Genomic DNA, 20006 nt, shown 5'->3' with positions numbered 1-20006 from the left:
ATTTCTTTAAATTGAGGTGAAGTTAGGCTGTAATGTTGTTTGGATTCCAGAATTTTGTCCTAAGTGATTTTCATGCCTTTTATTTTTCATTTCACAGATGTACTGTTGTGTTACGTAACATTGACATGTGTAAACTGTATTTTTGTTTATTTTACAGATAGAGGACAAAGAAACCCTAAACAATTTAGATACTTCATCATCTGACTTCACTATATTACAGGTAAATTGTATGTCTCCGTGACTTTAGAATCAAAGGGTAGACTACCATTTCTGGAGGCCACTTCAGACATTGTATGGCATTCCCAAGTAAAAGTCATTGCAAGGTTTGTTTGCCCTGTGGGCATCTTCAGCGGGCTTTGCTTTCCACTTTCCCCAAACATAACGTGCCTATTAAAAAAGACTCCTCATCTTGGCTTCCCCTACAAGCACTGTGGCTTATCTGCAGCTGAGAGGAGGGCCTGTTTGGGGAAGTTCTTGTTGATTTGATTGCTGGGGGAAAAGACTGCCTGTCTGATCTGTTCTGGGTAGTATCCTCTGCAGAAAGACTATAAGTGGAAATGGTGGTGGGCGTTGGGGGAGCGCTCCCTCCCTAGGAGATATTAACGGGGTCCAGAAGAGGATGCAGGAGGGTGGGGCGGCCAGAACACTGACATCACAGCTGGGAAAGGTGAAATCTTGGGGGGATCTGCTTCAGCCTTTGGGAATTTTTCTCATAGAAAATGCACAGATTTCTTGTGATGACTTTATCGTCTTGACTGTATCATCTGTGTAAATATTAAATCTTAGATGAGAACAAATGAGATGTGGACTAACTTTCAGGTAGGATTTACATAAATGTGGGTCTTGAGTTTCCTTTTAATTTTTCTGCCAGCCTACCTAGATATATAAACCATTGGAATAAACTTACTTGGGTAGCTGCCTGATTTTCGTTGGAAAGTTTTGCGAGGAAATGAAAATACCATCAGCTTTTGCCAGTCTTTATTTTTGTTTTTGGGTGTATTTTTTTATTGTCCTCTTTCATTCACCTGTACTGCTTAATGAGAAATCCTTTTTCAGACGCCATCTCCATTTACTTCAGCCAGGCAGGGGCAAGGTTAGTTATTGGCAAGTCAGAATCCCAGCTTCAAGGAGGGTGCAAACCTAAGAATGCATGGTGGAACCTAGCCTACCTTTAGGGCTGATATCTCTCTCCAGCTGCAAGTGATACCACCCATTCTTGGCTCCGAAAGGAAAGGGGAGCTGGGTCTTGTCATTTTCTCGAGTCTTTCTAGGTCCAAGACCCCCCCGTGTTGAGAGAATTCTGCCTAGAATGATCTTTGGCTTTAGTTGTAGGGTTAAATCCCAGAGTGGGGTACGTTACATGAGAAACAAAATCTGTAGAATGAAGGTATGAGAAAGTGAACAGTTTCCCGGGGCTCTTCAGAATGGCAGGCCAGCTCCCAGTGAAGGTGCAGACCACCCGCCCCCATGTCCCAGGTGTGTGTGTGTGTGTGCATGCCTGTGGCGTGTCAGGCATGCGTGCAGAGATGAACATCGCCACCCTCACAGGACCCTTCCTCCCTGTGTGAAATATCCACCAGCAGTGTTGGGAAGAGACCTGCGCTGATAGACTCCTGCTCACACAGCCGTCGTGTAGAACGTGGCTCAGCTGTGTGTCTTTGAGGCAGTTTGTCAGCCACTCTGTGCTAGTCTCCCAGTCTGAAAGGAAGAACGGTACTGATAGTACCAACGTGTTAGGGCTTTCGGAGGATTAACGTGTATGTAAAGGGCTTACATTTGTGCCTGGAACCTGATCAGTGCTCATCAGTATGGGCTGGAGTTGCAGGACGGAGTGCCTCATGCAGGGCGTCTGCACGCGCTGGGGACCGCCTGGTGAGAGAAAGGCTCTTAGTGGGGCAGTCTCTGACGCCGTTAGGAGAAGGCTTTCTGGGAGGAGATGGCCCCTGAGTTACATGCTGGGGGATGTGTGGGACTCAGATGGGGGTGAGGAGGGGTATAGATGGGCCTGTCGGGAGAGAGATGGTGTGAGGGGCCTTTGCCGAAGGCTGTAGGTCATGGAGGAACCGTTGCTCACCATGATGGCAGATTGACAGGGAAGGGCCAGTAAAACCGGGCGCTGTTGGAGGCAAGGAGCAGTAGTGGTCTGGATTGCCAGGGCTTCCTGGGAAGGGTTTGGGGGATGATTAGGAATGAGAGGTGGCCCAGTGGGAACGCCGGTAGAAGAGATAATGGAGGACTAGTGTGTAACCCTGGAGAGCTCTCAGGCGACCAGGTGCAGACATGGTAGAACGATTAGAACTGAGAACAGGGGTCAGACCACCTGTGCCCTTATTCCCTCACTCTTTCAAGTTCTCAGACGTTAATCTAGATTAAGTGAAAAAAAAATGACTGATAAATGTCAGGCATTCTGTTACACACTACCGGTAGTCGAAAACACTGCTCTCTTGGCTTTTAAGAGTTCAGTCTAGGGGGACAGACGAGCGTGTGATGCAGTCATTTCCCTGGAAAGTGAGGATGTTGCCAGGCGCTGGGGAAGTGAGGCAGCGCAAACAGGAGCGGCAGCCAGGCCCTGGGCCCTTGAGAGCGGGCCCTTGAGAGTAGCCCAGGCGGAGGGGCGGGGGTGGGGCTTGGGCCGGAGGCGAGTGAGGCCCCAGTGTCGTGTGTGGGCTTTGTCCTGAATGTGAGTAGCTTCTCCACCTGTTGTGTTTGTGAGTTTCCTAGTACGTGTGTTAGAAATTCCCTTTTTAGTGAACAGTTTTTGGTGTAAAGAAGCTATAGGTTTCCTTCATCTGGCACAATCTTATTTATGTTTTTTGTTGCAGGAAATTGAAGAGCCATCCTTGGAGCCAGGTACTGTTAAATGAAAAACTTACCAGCGGGGGTTTGGAACCATTCTAGCTTTCCACCTTCTCTAATTTAAATTCTTTAATTTTAAAAAGTTGCCTTACTGTAGTATACATTGTTCTAAAGGTTTACGATCCAGAACATACCAGGATCATAGAGATTGGAAACCCAGCCATATCACCAGATCTGTGAAAGTGGCTAACTTCTCATGTTACAGAATGTACTGTGAGATGAAACGATCTCATGCCTTTTTAAACGTAAACGGCACTTAAATGTGTGTAGAAAGTGTTTGCATGATGCCTCTCATGAGCTAACACCTGTGCACCCCACAAAACAGATCTTGTGATATTGGGCAGTGTCTTAACTTTGTGGTTTTTAATTCAGGCAGTGCAGGTAGCTATAGGGAGATGCATTTTAAAACATTGAGACATAACTGGATTCCAGAAGAGGAAAGAGTTTCTTCATGAGAATTCCAAACAAATACTATTCACTTTCTGGACTGCAAATATCTCAGAGCACCGATGGAAGAGATTCTGGTTTTCATGTTGGACTGTTCTGTTAAAAGAAATTCAAAGAAATTTGGAAATTGAGCTGTTCAGTGAATGGTGATACATTCAGTTAAGCACCTTGGACTTTGGAAGCTAAATTCAGAAGAGTCCTATGTAAACGACGACAGAACGAAGACTGTCAAGAATCAGCCAGAAGGTTTTGGGGGTTAAATCTCTGGGATGCTTTTCTCTTCCATGTAGCGTAGCGGCTTACTGTAGCAGTCGGTTGGAGTGCAGGTAGTGTAACCGGTGTAACTTTGTGTACCCGCGGGTTTTCCAATCTCTGTGTAGCTAGCAGTTCTCTTCGTGTTAGTGTGGCAGCCGTGCCAGTTCCACATTTGTGATTGCTTTATTTCCCTGGTAATTAAACCTTGTGCCATTCTATTCCTGTTAAATCCGTAGAAAATGAGAAAATACTCGACATTTTGGGGGAAACTTGTAAATCTGAGCCAGTAAAAGAAGAAGGTTCCGAGCTGGAGCAGCCCTTTGCACAGGATACAAGTAGCGTGGGGCCAGACAGAAAGCTTGCGGAGGAAGAGGACCTTTTTGGCAGCGCCCATCCGGAGGAGGGTGATTTAGATTTGGCCAGCGAGTCAACAGCACAAGCTCAGGCGAGCAGGGCAGACACCCTGTTAGCGGTAGTGAAAAGGGAGCCCGTGGAGCAGCCAGGCGATGGCGCGCGGACGGACTGTGAGCCTGTAGGGCTAGAGAAGCCAGTTGAGCAGAGTAGTAAAGCCTCAGAGCACACGGAAGCCTCTAGCGAGGAGGCCGCGGAAGCGCCCCAGGAAGCCTCAAGCCCAGACCCCAGAGATAGCAAAGAAGACGTGAAGAAGTTTGCTTTTGAAGCTTGTAATGAAGTCCCTCCGGCTCCTAAAGAGTCCTCAGCCAGTGAGGGCGCTGATCAGAAAATGAGGTTTGTTTTTTCTCAGTTTTAGACCAGACGCTATCTCCTTTTCATTGGTCATTTAATGACACACATAAGCTGTTTTTTCTGCAATTGGCCAGCCAGACTGATGCAATTGTAGTTTACTTCTAAACAATGTTTTATTTCTCTTTGTTTATTTTAAACTGATTACATAATCTTTTTTCTTTTCTCAACCTGTCATGGTTGTTTTCTTTAATTCTTCCTAATTATCTTTAGCCCAGCAGAATTAATTAACTCCTGTGGGTCTGAAATCTTATGGTTAGGTCAGATTTCCAATACAAGTTTGTCGGGGTGTCATTTTTTCAGAACTAAATTTCGGGTAGGTATGCAACCTCAGCACGTGTTTTATAGTTTTGAGTTCGTTTCGTCTCTGCATCTTCCGTCTGGAGTGACATTATCTTTTGTCTCTAGTTCTGTCGAAGATGACTCGGATACAAAAAGGCTTTCCAAAGAGGAAAAGGGTAGGTCACTGGGGCAACACCGGTCTCTTGGAGTGCGTTTGGCCTTGGCAGCAGTGGGCTTTCTGGTTCGAGGTCATTGCATACTGCGTTTCTTACCCAGATTTGCTTCGGCCTTTCCTGAAGCCCTTCTCTCCTCCTCTGCCGTCCACTCTGCAGGTTCTGGGTTATAGGCCCTGAGTTAAGGTATCGATCTGAAGCAGACTCTTGCTTTCGCTAGAGCTCGTTGATCCTGACTGACCCTCCGATTTGCAGATTCCTTAGCCTCAGTGATGCTTGTAAATGGAAAATTTTTTTCTGATTTCAGATATCTTGGGGTTACCTGGTACTTCAGCTTTATCAACACCGTATCTGTTGATTAAAATCACTAAAGGAGAAGACATTTTGTCGGTTCAGAGTCCTTCTTAGCAGCCTAGAATACAGACAAGGGATTAGGTGGGAAGGGATTTGCAACCAGAAAGAGAAGCGTCTGAGTTGGGTTCATCCTGACAGCAGCTGTTTTAGGTCAGAAGCCACCCCACTGGGCTGCCTGATGCCATTTGGTGACTTCCTAAGGGAGCAAACTTCCCATGGTCCTACTAGCCCCTGACTCACTATTGTAAGTGGCATTGCTCACAGCCCTGGTGGGCCTAGTGTGCGTTTGCAGGGTTTGTGTGAGGACGGGGCAGGCCCTCCTGTCTAAGCTGGCTTAGGTTGTGCTGCCATCTGGGAGAAGTGGGGAAAGTATCTGGTTTGGAATGACTTCAGTCTTTAAGATTCAGGATCTTGTGAGTATGGTGTTTCTGACCAGGCTTTTCTTTTGAAATAGGTCGTAGCAGTTGTGGTAGAAATTTCTGGGTTAGTGGACTTTCTTCTACTACCAGAGCTACAGATTTGAAGAATCTTTTCAGCAAATACGGAAAGGTAAGACCAGGGGTTTCCTGGAGCAGAAAACGTTTTGAAGCCGATGTAGTATGGCCTTTACATGCAGATTGTCCCCTCCTGGTGACTGCTTTGAACAACACTTCGCCATTCTTTAACTCACATTTGCTAATGGCCTGTGGAGGATCTGTCCATGGCTAGAGGTGAGAGAGATGGAAGCTCCCGGAGCCCACATCAGCTTAGTACTTTTTCTTCCTTTTCCCCAGCCCAAAAGCCACCACTTCGGTTTTAGAGGATTTCCTGAATCCATTTCTACGGTTTTGAGCCTTAAACTCAGGGAGGGCTTTGGGGGCCCTAGCAGAGGGCAGGGTGGGGAGATTACAGACACGAGTGAAGCTGTGGGAAGGGCTTGTGAACAGGGCCTTTGGAGTCAGACTGGTCTTAGCTGGAGGCCACAGCTCTGCCACTCGCAGTTGTGTGGCCCAGAGCATGTCACTTCCCCCATGTGAACCTCGGTTCTACACGTGGGGGCCCTCAGAGTTGCTGCCTCCTTAAGATGCTTTGTGTAGCTGTAGCAGAGCTGTTGGTGCCTCCGCCCCATGACTCTCGGCTCACCTGCTCTCACCCACAGCTGGGGCAGCCCTGGCCTCTTGTCCTCTGCAGCAGCTGCCTGGCTTCCCTGTCTGCTCAGTGTGTGAACTGGCAGTGACGGATAGATGCACCTGCCTCCCCCAGCCCCCCGGGGCCTGCTGTGGTTCCCTGTGTTTCAGAGCCCCTGTGTCGGGTCTCTTCCCTACTCTATTCACCCCCCAACCATGTGCTTTATAGCGTCACCTCCCAAATCAGCTGCTGCATCCTTGGCTCCTTGTCTCAGAGGTAGCTTTTGGGGCAAGCTGAAGGCACAGACCTTTGTACTAAGGGTTCAACAAATCACAACAGAGAAAACCGGTAGTATTACCTTGGTTATTGATGTCCGAGAGCTAGTGAGTGAAATTAAATATGACAGGGTTGTAGAAGTAACTAGTGCGGGGCGCCTGGGTGGCTCAGTCGGTTGGGCGACTGCCTTCGGCTCAGGTCATGATCCTGCATCCCCGGGATCTCAAGTCCTGCATCGGGCTCAAGCAGGGAGTCTGCTTCTCCCTCTGACCCTCCCCCTCTCGTGCTCTCTCTCGGTCAAATAAATAAAATCTTAAAAACAAAACAAACAAAAAAACCCAACTAGTGATTCCCTGAGGCTGAGTAAATATAAAGTGGGCACCTTTAATGATTCCACCATGGCCTTCAGAGCAGATGGGTGCTCTCAGCAGGGACATGTCACCTTGGAGCCTCCAGTGTCTTGGGTCCATTGCAGGCTTCGGGTGTTTGAGTCGGGGACTAGCCCATTCGGAAACTCCCTTGGGTTTGAGTCCCTATGTGGTCTAATGATGAATATTGGCTTATGTGGGACACCCCCCCCCCCAGCCAGGGTGTCTAACTTCAGCTTGCAGGGTCATCAGGAAAAGTAAACAGTGTGTAAAGATGTGCCTGTAGCACCAGAGCCCTCTCACTGAAGTTTGTTATTGCTCCGAGTGTCATCTGTCAGGTTCCATCTGCAGATCTGTCCTCTGGCTTCACTGCCCATGTGGCTGACGGAATGCCAGCAGCAGCCTGTTGTGCACCTCACTTCCTCGCTGCTCCTCCGCACTGCCATCCTGGTCCCCAGGAGGAGCAGCGGGAAGTGGGGCAGAGCCTCAGAGGAGTCGCAGTGAGGCAATAGCATTATCCTCCCTAGTTGTCAGTTGGTGGACTTGTTAGGCACCAGGTGACAGGGCCTGTCGCACGGTCCCCACCCCAGGGAGGGCACCAGGACTCACGGATCCGAGGAAAGCAGCGTGAACTGTGATGCCCTGCGCATTTCACGTGGAGTCGGGGTGGGGGGGGTCCTGTCTGAGCCATATTTGTGTGCTTTCCTTTGAGGTGGTGGGTGCCAAGGTGGTGACAAATGCCCGGAGTCCTGGAGCTCGCTGCTATGGCTTTGTTACAATGTCCACAGCAGAAGAGGCCACAAAATGCATTAACCACCTGCACAAAACAGAGCTCCATGGGAAGATGATCTCAGTGGAAAAAGTAAGTGGCTCTTTTCTTCCAGGGTTGTGGCCCTTTTAGGACATACGGTAATACTTGTTTGATTCTCTTTTTCAGGCAAAAAATGAGCCTACTGGGAAGAAAACCTCTGAAAAGAGAGAGGGTGAGGGGAAAAAGGAAAAGTCCAGCGACAGGTACTGCTCTTCTGTGAGGGAACTGCGGCCAAAATGGTCCTATTCTGTAGTTCCCATTCTGCACGTTTTCCACAGCTGGGGGAGACCGCAGGGCCCCTCACCCCTTCATTTCTTTATGTTTGGTGGAACGGTTTCGCCTCCAGTAGCTGAGATGATTCCTTTCTCCCTCTTCCAGGGGTGCTTGGGGAGAGCAGGTGGGACTCCCTGTTGTTCATCGTCCCGTCGATGGCAGCCCAGGCAGCCTCCTGGTCCTGTGGTGCTCAGGGCAAGAGTCCGGTCAGGGCTCCTTTGCTTCTCTTAATACTGGATCTAACACCCTTGTGTGTCCTGGGACGTTATTTCTAGGTCTGCAAACCTTAAGAGGGAAGATAAAGCTGATAGAAAAGAGGATGTTAAGAAGGGTGAAGACGGAAGTGGAGAAAAGAGTAAAGATCAAGACGATCAGAAACCCGGCCCCTCAGAGCGATCTCGAACTACAAAATCAGGTATTGTCACTGGAGATGCTGTCTGGGGTGTGTTCTCTTCATGGTTGGTGTGGTTCGTGGTTTGCTGTTGTCAGTCAGCAACGCAAACTAGATTTCTTTTCCATAGAGTTGAGTACTTTTTGCTAATTTGGGTGTTTCCTGTTTCTTATGTCACACAACTCCTTTCCTCCTGTAGGAAGTCGGGGAACAGAGCGGACTGTAGTGATGGATAAATCTAAAGGTGTGCCTGTTATTAGCGTCAAAACTTCCGGATCCAAAGAGAGAGTGAGTAGTAATTTTCTAACTAGGATATGGTATTTTTCTTATTTCATGTTTTTTTTATTTATGTTTTCTATATAGGCAATTCTTGAACTTTAAGAAAGGTGGTACATCTTTTCAAAATGTAGACATCTTGACATTCTTAAAAAACAAAGCGTTTAAAAAGCTTTCATTTATATTTAATTCTTTTCTGATGAGAATTTTTTTTTTTTTTTTTTTTAATTTCCTAAAGCTAATTTTAAAATTCAAATGTGGTGAAGGTTCCGTAATAGCTCAGGGGTTAGAGCGCTAGTCTTAGAGAATTCAGGTACGGGACTGCTTGGCTTTTTTTTCTGAATCAGCCCGTAGCTGGCCTTTTCATTGCCTCCCCTGAAAGTTTCAGCAGCTCTCCATTGTGCATCCCTAAACTCACATGCAACCCAGCCAGCCTTTCCTGCCTTTCTATGTCCAGTCTCGACTTCGGCTCAGCCCCCTGCTCTTCCTCCTTGTGGATGCTCCACAGAACAGAATTCACAGAGGACCCGGCTTGGGTTCTTACCGCTTCTCTCTGGCAGCTGTTGATGTCCATCAGTGCAATTTTTACAGTCTTGCAACTTGGATAGATATGGGTCCAGGGTCCCCACGGCCACCCCCATTCAGTGATTCACTCTAAGGACCACTGGGCTTAGCCTATGGTGGCACCCCCCACTAAGATTGGCTCCAGTGGTGCCGTAAGGACACACAGCCACATTGTGGGGGAAAGACGCAGGCAGAGTGTGCGGGAGACCCATGCAGGCTCCCTCGTGCGCTGTCCTGCGTGTGAGCTCACACAGCACTGAAAATGCAGCAACACGTGGGTCACACTCCTGCCTGGGGAGGCCTGTCAGCCCATTAGAGCCGCAGCACCCCAGGCGTTAGTTTGTTTTTGTTCTGTGTTTTTAAGATTTCATTTATTTGAAAGAGAGGGAGATCACGAGCGGGGGGGGAGGGGTAGAGAGAAAAGCAGACTCCCCACTGAGCAGGGAGCCCGATGTGGGACTCGATCACGTGGTCCTGGGACCCTGACCTGAGCCAATAGCAGAGGCTTCATTAACTGAGGTTCCCCAGCACCCCAGGTTTTTATTGGGGACTGGTTACATAGGCGTTCTGCCAGATACATACCAAACTTCCTGACTCCCAGAAGGAAAGCACGTGGTCAGCACAAACCACATTTTGCATGGTCTAGGCTCGGTGAAGCACCCTGACCAGGGGACTGTCAGCTGCAGGCGCTCTGGCCACTAGGTTCCCAGGTGCCCGCCTCAGACCTGCCGTGTCAACTCGTGCTGCAGGGTGACAGACCACTGCTGCTCTTGCAGGCCAGCTTTTCAGTTATGGAAGGTTTCAGTCTGCTTGTGTCTGTACAAATATTGTAATACACGTGATCTCTTCTACCTTTATTTCACATAGAATGATTGAAAAATGGCCAAAGCTGAAGTACGAGCTCCAGGGCTAAGATGGGAAGATCTCATAAAAATAATGCAGCCACACAAATCAGGAATCCTCCAATAGATATACTAGAAGTAGCCATGGTCAGGCACTCACTGCATGTTTAATTAGGAAAGAAAAGAACAAGAGTAAGGAATTTATTTTGGATGTGGAAAACGAAGTATTAAAAAATGGTTAGGATCATATAAAAAGTTTTAGGGGGAAAATACTTTCATTTTTGACCCTATTGAAAGTACTCACATAGTTTAGCATGGTGATGAGGCTCTGACTTTTAATTATGATAAAGAAAACATGACATTTCTTAGGAGGGGAACACCTTATTACCTGGTGGTTCCATTAAACATTAGTGTTCATTTCCAGCCTTCACGTTGGATGCTTGGACTTGGAGCCGCCTGATTCTTCCTGTTGTCATTTCTGCTTTAACTTCTGCATGTTTTTTGGTGAACCAGGTTTCTAAGAGCCAGGATCGCAAATCAGCCAGCAGAGAGAAGCGGTCCGTTGTGTCCTTTGATAAAGTCAAAGAGCCTCGGAAGGCGAGAGACTCCGAGTCCCGTAGGTGAGTCTGTGTCCAGGAGTGTTACTGGTTTGCTTGTATCTCTGGACTGGTTATAATCGTATCCTAGGGGGATATTTCCAAAGTCCCCTGTCTGTGGAATATTGCTTTAAACCTCTTGGCTCCTTTGGCTTTCATCCTGTGGGGTTTTTTCCCCAATGATCTTCTCATGAGATAAGCCCATTTCTTTTTGAAGATTATGGAGGTAGTGGCAGAGAGTTGGAATGCCTTCGTGGGGCAGTAGTGCTAACAAACATAGCCAATGTACTCCAGAAGCTGTGGAAAGGGAAAAAGAGAAACGGTAGAACATATGCAGGGAGAGAGTTATGAGTTAGTTTATTGTATGTCAAGAAATAGTTCTTTTTTTATTTTAAGATTTATTTATTTTAGAGGGCGCCTAGGGCGGGCGGGGAGCAGAGAGAGAGAATATCAGACAGACTTCCCGCTGAGCGCGGAGCCCGACATGGGGCTCGGTCTCATGACCCAGAGATCACGACCTGAACTGAAACCAAGACTCGGACGCTCAACTGACTGAGCCCCCCAGGCGCCCCTAAACTTGCTTAAAAAATAAAAACCATTAGTTATATTGGCAGAGTAAGAACGCGTAAAGGTGGTAGGGCATTGTTTTTATCAGTCCCCGCTCACAGCTGCCTGCATCCGAGGGCAAGGCAGTGGGCAGAAGGCACTTTTGGGTTTTTTGTTTGTTTGTTTTTGTTTTTGTTTTTTTAAAGATTTTATTTATTTATTTAACAGAGAGAGACAGCCAGCGAGAGAGGGAACACAAGCAGGGGGAGTGGGAGAGGAAGAAGCAGGCTCATAGCAGAGGAGCCTGATGTGGGGCTCGATCCCATAACGCCGGGATCACGCCCTGAGCCGAAGGCAGACGCTTAACGACTGTGCCACCGAGGTGCCCCAGAAGGCACTTTTGTTGAAGTAACTAGCGAATAGAGCAGCGCACCTGACCCATGTGCGTGTGGGAATGTGATGTGTCAAAAGCGACATTTCTCACTAGTGACAAAAGGATGGACTCCCCCAAAGAGCTTCAGGTCACTTGGCTGTTCTTCAGACAGCACTTTGGGTCTCCAGCTCACATCAGTGACAAAACAGTCACCATAAACTGGTGACTGAATGTAAACATGAAGTTTATGTTCGTATAAAGTGAAAGTAAGTATATTCAGGAGTTTAGGCTTAGAAGGCCCAAAATGTCCCAAAGGAGAAGTCAACTAAATGCAAATGTAACTTCTGTACATGAGAGGCACATGAGAGATGTGAATAGACACAATTTGAAATCAGTGTATTAAGGCAGAGGTAACCTGACAGGAAAGCAGACAGAAGAGAGTCGCCAGAAGGGACAGGTCGGACCCCGCAAGTCGTGCAGCGTGGCTTCGCTTCACTAGGTATCAGGAGTACACGGGAGAGGAGTAGCTATTCTAGTCTAAGCCAGGGGCGCGGTGAGGCCGGAGTATATACTTCTGCAGGTACAAACACGTATCTGTAAGCGTGTGGCCAGGGCTGGGGGGAGACAGCCTGGCAGCCATCACCGCCGGCTCGTTGCTGTCGCACGTACAGGGACCGGCAGGAGGTACACTGGGGTGCAGTTGCTGTCGCTAGCCAGAGAGGAGCTGGTGGGGGTCCTGCACAGCCTGCTGGCGCTTCACACGGCCCCTGCGGGCCCCAGCTGGTCGGTCAGCTCGTCGATGCTAGTGCCCTGGCCCCATTCCCTGGTGACGCACCGAAGCTCATGGGTTAGGGAGCAGAGGTTTTCACTGAGACTTAATTTGCTATGAAAAGTATGTTTCGTTGCTTATTTTTAATGGGCTGTTTCATGGGACGAGATGTTGAGCTCCAGAAAGCATTTCAGGGAGTGAGGCTGAGCTCCTGTTCTAGCTGACCCTCTGCGTGCACGTGCCTCCCTGCCCTGATGACCCTCTGGGCAGGAACTGTGCTGGCAGCGGGGCCCATGCTGGCATCCCAGGCCTGCCGCTGCTCTTGCCCTCTCGTCAGTGGATCTGCGGGAGCTGGAGTCCCGTGGGGGGTGGCACATCCCCGAGTCCGCATTTCTTTTTTTTTTTTTTTTTTTTTTTAAAGATTTTATTTATTTATCTGACAGAGAAACAGCCAGCAAGAGAGGGAACACAAGCAGGGGGAGTGGGAGAGGGAGAAGCAGGCTCCCAGCAGAGGAGCCTGATGTGGGGCTCGATCCCAGAGCACCGGGATCACGCCCTGAGCCGAAGGCAGACGCTTAATGACTGTGCCACCCAGGCGCCGCCCGAGTCCGCATTTCTGCCGTGCTCTGTGGCCAGTCTGCATTCCCCAGGGCGGGAGTGGCCGCTCTGTGTCCTGACAGCTCGCTCAGCTGGGTGGCGCGGCCAGCACTGTGGCCCGCAGCCCCTCCAGCTGCCGCTCTCCCGCAGGGTGCGTGAGCGCAGTGAGTGGGAGCAGCGCATGCAGGCGCAGTGGGAGCGGGAGGAGCGGGAGCGGCTGGAGATCGCCCGCGAGCGGCTGGCCTTCCACCGGCACCGCCTGGAGCGCGAGCGCATGGAGCGGGAGCGGCTGGAGCGCGAGCGCATGCACGTGGAGCACGAGCGCCGGCGGGAGCAGGAGCGCATCCACCGCGAGCGCGAGGAGCTGCGGCGCCAGCAGGAGCTGCGCTACGAGCAGGAGCGGCGGCCTGCGGTGCGGAGGCCCTACGACGTGGACGGCCGGTAATTCGAGCTGCTCTTAGCCCACCCCAGAGGTGGCCCGGGGCGTGTAGAATTGGGGTGTGGGCCCCAAAATCATGTTAACAGGAATTTTTTATTTCAAAGGCAGCACAAGTACGTGCTACAGCCCAGTTTGATGTCCTTTACTTCGTCAGGACGCTGAGGTGGTTAGGGGTCAGTAGAGAAATGGCTGCACAAAGCACTGCCCAGTAAAGCCTCACGTTCAAGTCCTAGCACAGATCCCCAGAGCAGCACGTGACACGCAAGTGCTGAGTGGGTGGCCAGAGACCAAGAAGCACCTCCTTCGGGCCCCCTTTCTAGGCTTTGTCATTGTAGTGATTTGTTCTGGTTTATTCCCGGAACATTATTTTTATTTCCCGGACATACCGATGTGACATGTGAATACTAAAATGTTAGCCCCAGTGCAAAGCAGGCCTGATTTCAGCCCTGCTGTTGGGAGTCGGGGGTGGCGGTCCCAGCACTGATCCTATCCAGGCTTTTCTGCCTGCATCCCCACTTGGGAAAAACCACCGTTTGTATTCGTCATCTTGAGTGCATGGGTTAGAGAGGTCCCCGTATAATATCCAGCAAGACTTCTTTTGAGGGCCTTCAAGCTATTTTAGGACTTCGTCTGTGCAAAATACTGATGCTGGGAGTCCATTACGGTCCTAAATGTTTTGAAACCGTATGTTGCAGGTGTTTCTCAAAGTCCTCCCATTGGTGTCTTTGCTGGGTCACGTCCCCATGTGAGGAGAGAGCGTGTGCTAGGGAGAGCTCACAGTCCCGGCTTTAGCTTGCTGTCCTGATAGATCGAGGCCGTGTGCGGTTCCCAGAGGCGACCTGCAGAGGCGCATGTGTGCCCACCTGCCCTTCTGTCAGGGAAACCAACGCTCTTCTGTGTAGGGGAGGCGGGGCACGGTGGACGAAATAGCACGGAGTCTTAAAGTCGGATCCCACATCACCCTGCCAGCCCCTCTCAGCTGGTGTAGCAGAGACCCTGTTAATAAAGTTCATTCTTGTTCCGTGAAGTGATAGGAGCCAAGGACCGTTTGAGGGTCCAGTTCACCAGCTCCGCCAGAGGTCATGAAGGTGGAGGAGAAGTTACACGTACGCCTTTCTTCCCCTTCCAGGCGAGACGATGCCTATTGGCCGGAAGCAAAGCGGGCCGCCCTGGATGAGCGCTACCACTCTGACTTCAACCGCCAAGACCGCTTCCACGACTTTGACCACAGGGACCGGGGCCGATACCCGGACCACTCCGTCGACAGGTCAGCCAGCCGCCACCGTCGCCACCCCCCCCTCACCGTTCTCCTCTCTTTCTGAATGCTGAAGAACTAGGGTCGGCCCTTCTAGGCTTTGCGGGCTCACTGGAACCATCAGAGCACAAATTACCTGGCTTCCATTTGGGAAATGTTTAGGGGGGCCTAACTGACCTATTTTTCTTTGCTTAATGTTTTTATGTAAATTGCCTTTTTCAGGAGAGAAGGTTCAAGATCCATGATGGGAGAAAGAGAAGGACAGGTAAGTCAGAAACTCCAGTTGTATCCAGTTTTTGCGGTGGGATCGATTCTCTCTCCTTCGGCATGCTTTCTCCCTCCTCAGCTGGGGGGTGTAGTCTTGTATCCTCGGGCCTCTTTAGGCCCTGACCCTGAGGTTCTATCCGCCTCTAAATAGAGTAAACGATGCCCTGTACAGACGGCTAAAGAGCCTTGGGCGCCTCTGACAGGCTCTGCCGCATGATCGAGCCCTGCACAGCTGAGCACATACAAGTCCGGGGCGCCTGGGGCGGGCAGCGCTGTGCTGGCGGGGTCCGCCTGCCCACGGCGCCTGGGGCAAGCAGCTCAGTCTCTGGGCCACACCCGTGCTCTGCAGGATGACCCCATTAGAAAATAGGCTTGATTGGTTCCTTTTCCTGTCTTAGATTTAGCTTGAGAACTTGCCCAGAGAGCATGGACTTTCGTGGGTTTACTTGGAAGGTCGAGGGGACTGAGGGAAGGCTGCGCAGCGGTCAGGGCACGGCTGGCAAAATTGCTGCCTGCGGGCATCCTTTCCCTGCCTCTAGCACAGCCTGCTCTGTGCGGCTCCCTCCCTCTTGCTGAGGGCATGGCTGGCGGCTGCCTTCCTTGGCCAGATGGAGGGGGTTCTTCTGCCACCTCCGGAGCAATCCTTGCATGATTCCTTTATCTTTACTCCTGGAGGTAAATGCGAGATGCGGCTGAACGGACACCTGGTCTTCCGTTTCTTTTTGTAAACTTGATCGTGGTGGTTAAATGTCCGGGCTCCGGAACCAGCACCAGAGAGTCGCATCCTGGTGGCAGCACTTGTGCTGAGCGCGTGTCTCCAGCTGTGCAATTGAGGCTGCTTCTCTCCCGCACAAGGGAGTGTGACCGAACGGGCTGAGAGCCAGGCTAGCACAGCCCCTCACGTGCAGCTCCCGGTCACTGCGGGCTCCTTGCCCACCGTTAGTAGCTCAGGCGCTCCTGAAACTGGAAGCGTGTTTCTCCTCACGCACACTGTCCTAAATAAGACACCAGTGCTGCCCGGGTGGCAGGTGGGGACAGGGACGCAGAACGGGACGCTGGCACAGGCTTTCTGGTCTTGTTGAACCCTTACGTGGGTTGGTCGGTTAGACGGAAGAGCGTGGCTACTTGGTGACGTACCAGGGAGAGTGAGAAGTGGGCTTTGTGTGAAGTGTGCTCTGTCAGCTTTGTGGTTTTAGAAGGCCATTGATAACAGATTTTTTTTGTTTTTAAGATTTTACTTATTCATTAGCGCTTGCACTCGCACACAGGCAGGGGGAGCAGCAGGCAGAGGAAGAGGGAGAAGCAGACTCCCCGTTCTCCCTGCTGAGCAAGGATCCTGATGCGGGACTCGATCCCAGGACCCTAGCTAGGATCGTGACCTGAGCCAAAGGCAGACACTTCACCAACTGAGCCAGCCAGGCGTCCCAGTTATTCTCTATTAAATATTTGTGTTTGTCTAAAAGTAAAGGAAGTGGTCTAAGTCGCAAGCTGTAATTTTTTAAAAAGCTGGTGTGTTTTGAAGGTTTTTTATGGAAATGTTATTTTGGGGACTCATTTAAGCAGCTCTTGCTCCATTTGGCAGCACTGGCTTTCTTGGACCCTTTTGGCTTTTGATTTTGCTCGTGGAAGGAATGGTGCTGTATTTTGTCCATCTGGTACAGTTGCCCCTCGCCCTTCTGTTGAGGGAGATGTCTGCACACATCTGGGAATGAGGGGCCGGGGAAGCAGGTGGTGGAGACACAGGTGTTGGGGCTCCCAGTGTAAGAGCGTGCCCCCTGCTCCCCGGCCTCGGGGACTTCCTGGCTTAATGGGTAAGATAAGCATGGATGTGAACAGCAACAGGGCGGCCAGTGCTTTCATCCAAGAGGCTTCATGACCAGAACTCCTTTCCAGGTCTTCTCACTTAGAGTGTGATTCTGGCACAAAAGACCCCAGGGCCACAGGTTGGATCTGTGGGACGGGGAGAGCAACAGTGCAACGAAAGCCATCTTACCAGCTCCCTAAGAGCCTCAGCCGTTCTTCCAGCTCACAGGGGCAGGATTCAGGTGAAGGACGAGCAGGCACTTACTGCAAACAGCTTTTCCTAGGGGCGCCTGGGGGGCGCCAGCGGTGGAGCGTCCAACTCTTGGTTTCGGCTCAAGTCGTGGTCTCAAGGTCGTGGGATGGAGCCCCGTGTCAGGCTCTGCATTTAGCAGGGACTCTGCTTGGGATTCTCCCCCCTCCCCCCCATGCATGCTCTCTCTCTCAGATCTTTAAATCAAAACAAGCTTTTTCTAGGTGGGAGGCTCCCTCTTCCATCCTTTCTTCAGATGCTGCTAGAACAGGGTCAGGCATTCGTGTGGCCTGTGCCAGGCAAACCGTTTCCACAGGCAGAGCCCCAGGGTGGCTGGCGGAGGGCTGACCGGGGGCGTCAGGTCCAGGATGAGTCGTGCTAAAGGGTCCTAGTGGCCCTTCTGCTCTGGTGGTTCTGTGCGGCTGGGGCACAGGCACCCGGCACCCATTGTCTGTTCTTGGCACAGGGCAGTCACTAGGCCCAGCGTCCTTCTCTCCTTAGTGCCCGAATTCTCTCCACTTGGATTAGGGTGAATCTCAGCCCTCAGTTTCTTTCTCCGTTCTGTGACTCCATTCTTCGACTTTCCTCACCTAGTCCACGGGTGGACTTAGGGGACATGGCTGTTGTGCAGGCTAAAAGGCCTGGGTGGCACAAGACCGCGGGTGGCGTGCTTGGCAGCATTTCTGAGCTATTGTCATTGTCACTGTTAGCTTGTTGCCCCAGCGGCCTCGGGATCCAGGCTCCATACCGAAGCTTGCTTTTTGTTTGGCTCTTTAACATCCAGCATTACCCCGAACGGCACGGAGGACCAGAGCGCCACGGGCGGGACTCCCGCGACGGGTGGGGCGGATATGGCTCTGACAAGAGGATCAGCGAGGGCCGGGGGCTGCCTCCTCCACCCAGGTATGTGTCCTGCACCCCACCCTGCTTGCGTGGGCCTCACACGCTGCCGGCAGGATTGATGTGTCCGACTGAGGACCCTCGGCCCCTGACCCAGCGCACTGGCCTCGGCTGGGGCCGCCTCAGAGCCGAGCAACCTTGGATCGAGAGCCAGGTCCCGCTGCCCGCAGGCCCCCACCACTCAAAGGGATGGGGACTGGGCACACAATGCTAAACCCACCATCCATCCTACTCTAAAAGGCAGAGAGGAGGACAATCCAAATCAGAGATATCTTTTTCCAAGGGGCAGACGTGACTGGGGGGACCATGGCCGAAGAATAGAGGATGACCGTGCGTGGCAGGGTGCTGCTGATGGAGGCATGATAGACAGGGACCACAAGAGGTGGCAAGGTAAGGACCGGCCCTCAGCCGGGGGTGTGTCTGTCTTTGTGGAGAAGCATCTGGAAAGCTCAAGCTGCACCTGCTTTAGCCAGCCTTCCTGCTGCTTGAGGGCAGGAAGAGCTTTCGCTGCTCTCCGTCAGACCACAGGGTGTTGCTCATCACTGACTTGGGGGGGGGGTTGGGTGAGGTTCATTCCTCTCTGCCTTGACTTAGCCAGGACAGCAGGTGCGTACCCTTTCGTGTGCGGATGCCTCGGCCGGGATCTGCGGGTTCTGCGTTGGCCGGGTGGCTCGGGAAAGGGACTGGAGTCACACGAGCCCCGCGTTGGGGTCCTCTCAGCTGCACGTGCTGCGCTCAGAGGCGCTGTTTGAAACGGACCTCTTGTCTTGTAGGTGGCGAAAGAAGTATGTCTGGTCACTCTGGGCCAGGTCACATGATGAACCGGGGAGGGATGTCAGGGTAAGATGTTCGTACTGGTGTCCTCTGTGCGTGCTGGCTCACTGGGGAAGGGTTAGAAACCGTGCCGGCCGGGCAGGCTTCTGTGACGCGGCTCTGTGTTGGTCGTAGGCGTGGCGGCTTCGCCCCGGGTGGAGCCTCACGGGGCCACGTGATCCCTCGCGGCGGCATGCAAGGGGGCTTTGGAGGACAGAACCGGGGGAGCCGACCCAGCGACACCCGCTTCACTCGCCGCTACTGAGTGCTTGGACCCCTCTGTTCTGTCACGCGGCAACACGAGTGTGTTTTGTTAGGAGTTACCTTAAACTCTGTACAATATTTTTTTTATCTGCTGCCATATTGTAGCTCAATACAATGTGAATGTTTTTGTGTTTCTTTTGTTCCTTTTTTTTTTTTTTTGGTTTTGTTTTTTTTGTAATAAATGTGTTTCTGTTCACATACCCTTTATTTAAAGCGTTTTCTCTTTTTATTTCACCTCTTTGTGTAAATCGTATTTGGCATTGCTGAGCCATGGCTCTTCCTTCAGGGAAGGGCGAAGGGCAGCCTTAAGGGGCGGTTAGGGTTCCCAGAAGCCCTTTGCGGACAGCGCACACTCCCAGCCTTTGTGAGCCCGGGCCCGGAGTTCGTGGGATCGTGGCCGCTTGGTCCCTCTTCCCCTCCTGGGCCCTTTGACGTACCTCAGGTGTTTCTGTCCCCCACACTCTGCCTCCATGTCCATGACGCACGCAGCCCTTGCTAAACAGGCCGCCGTACTTTTTTTTTTTTAATGTGGTAAAATACACAGAATGTGAAATTTCCCATTCTAACCATTTTTAAGTGGTGGCATTGGTATTGGCATGCTGCTGTGCGGCCATCACTGACCCGTCTGCAGAACCTTTCATCTTCCCCAACCCCAACCGTCCCTGCTACACACACTCCCCCGCCCCCACGCCCACCATGGACTCCCTGTGTCTGGGGCTTTGACTCCTAGGATCTGCTAAGTGGGACTGTATCCCAGTGGGGTAAGATCTGACAGCAGTGTGCTCCCTCCCCGGGTCAGCCCCAGACTCCGTCTCTGCCGCCCGCCCGCCCGCCCGCCCCCCTGCCCCCGTCTGGCTGTAGTGTTGGGGAGGGAGGTCAGGGCCACCCGTCCAGGGGAGCCATGGTGACGGAGGCCTTCTGCCTCTTGGTCTGTGGAAGCGAGATGGTTGCCTCCCTTTCTGACACATCAGAGTGGACTCCAGCCCTGTCTGGGGGAAGACAGACAGGTGACCCAGCCTTCAGACTCTGTGGTGGGCCAAATAACCCCCTCCTGAAGGGGCCAGAGGTGTCCCCACCCTATTCCCTGGAACCTGTAC

At 51.5% G+C, this 20006-nt stretch overlaps 1 protein-coding gene across 4 annotated transcripts in view; it reads left to right on the top strand.

The window, feature by feature from the left end:
• SAFB (scaffold attachment factor B) overlaps positions 1-19116 on the top strand; it is a 37234-nt gene extending 18118 nt beyond the window's left edge. The window contains exons 5-22 of one of the 4 annotated variants that reach the window (XM_087867367.1): positions 158-220; positions 787-819; positions 2823-2850; positions 3795-4305; positions 4729-4778; positions 5584-5678; positions 7593-7742; positions 7818-7894; positions 8240-8379; positions 8555-8643; positions 10551-10657; positions 13069-13359; positions 14487-14624; positions 14835-14877; positions 17717-17835; positions 18122-18222; positions 18606-18672; positions 18781-19116. In XM_087867367.1, coding sequence (XP_087723493.1) covers positions 158-220; positions 787-819; positions 2823-2850; positions 3795-4305; positions 4729-4778; positions 5584-5678; positions 7593-7742; positions 7818-7894; positions 8240-8379; positions 8555-8643; positions 10551-10657; positions 13069-13359; positions 14487-14624; positions 14835-14877; positions 17717-17835; positions 18122-18222; positions 18606-18672; positions 18781-18910 — 2232 coding nt within the window. In that variant the 3' untranslated portion in view covers positions 18911-19116. Of the gene's footprint in view, positions 1-157; positions 221-786; positions 820-2822; positions 2851-3794; positions 4306-4728; positions 4779-5583; positions 5679-7592; positions 7743-7817; positions 7895-8239; positions 8380-8554; positions 8644-10550; positions 10658-13068; positions 13360-14486; positions 14625-14834; positions 14878-17716; positions 17836-18115; positions 18223-18605; positions 18673-18780 lie in introns of all 4 variants that reach the window. The other 3 variants (XM_087867366.1, XM_045776745.2, XM_045776744.2) reach the window with 3 other exon arrangements.
• Positions 19117-20006: the final 890 nt, after the last annotated feature.

Source organism: Ursus americanus, chromosome 14 (assembly GCF_024610735.1).
Source record: "Ursus americanus isolate L20-20 chromosome 14, mUrsAme1.1.p, whole genome shotgun sequence".
In the NCBI taxonomy this organism is placed as follows: Eukaryota; Metazoa; Chordata; class Mammalia; order Carnivora; family Ursidae; genus Ursus; species Ursus americanus.
The sequence above is the reverse complement of the archived record's forward strand: the minus strand, read 5'-3'. Positions and strand labels throughout refer to the sequence as shown.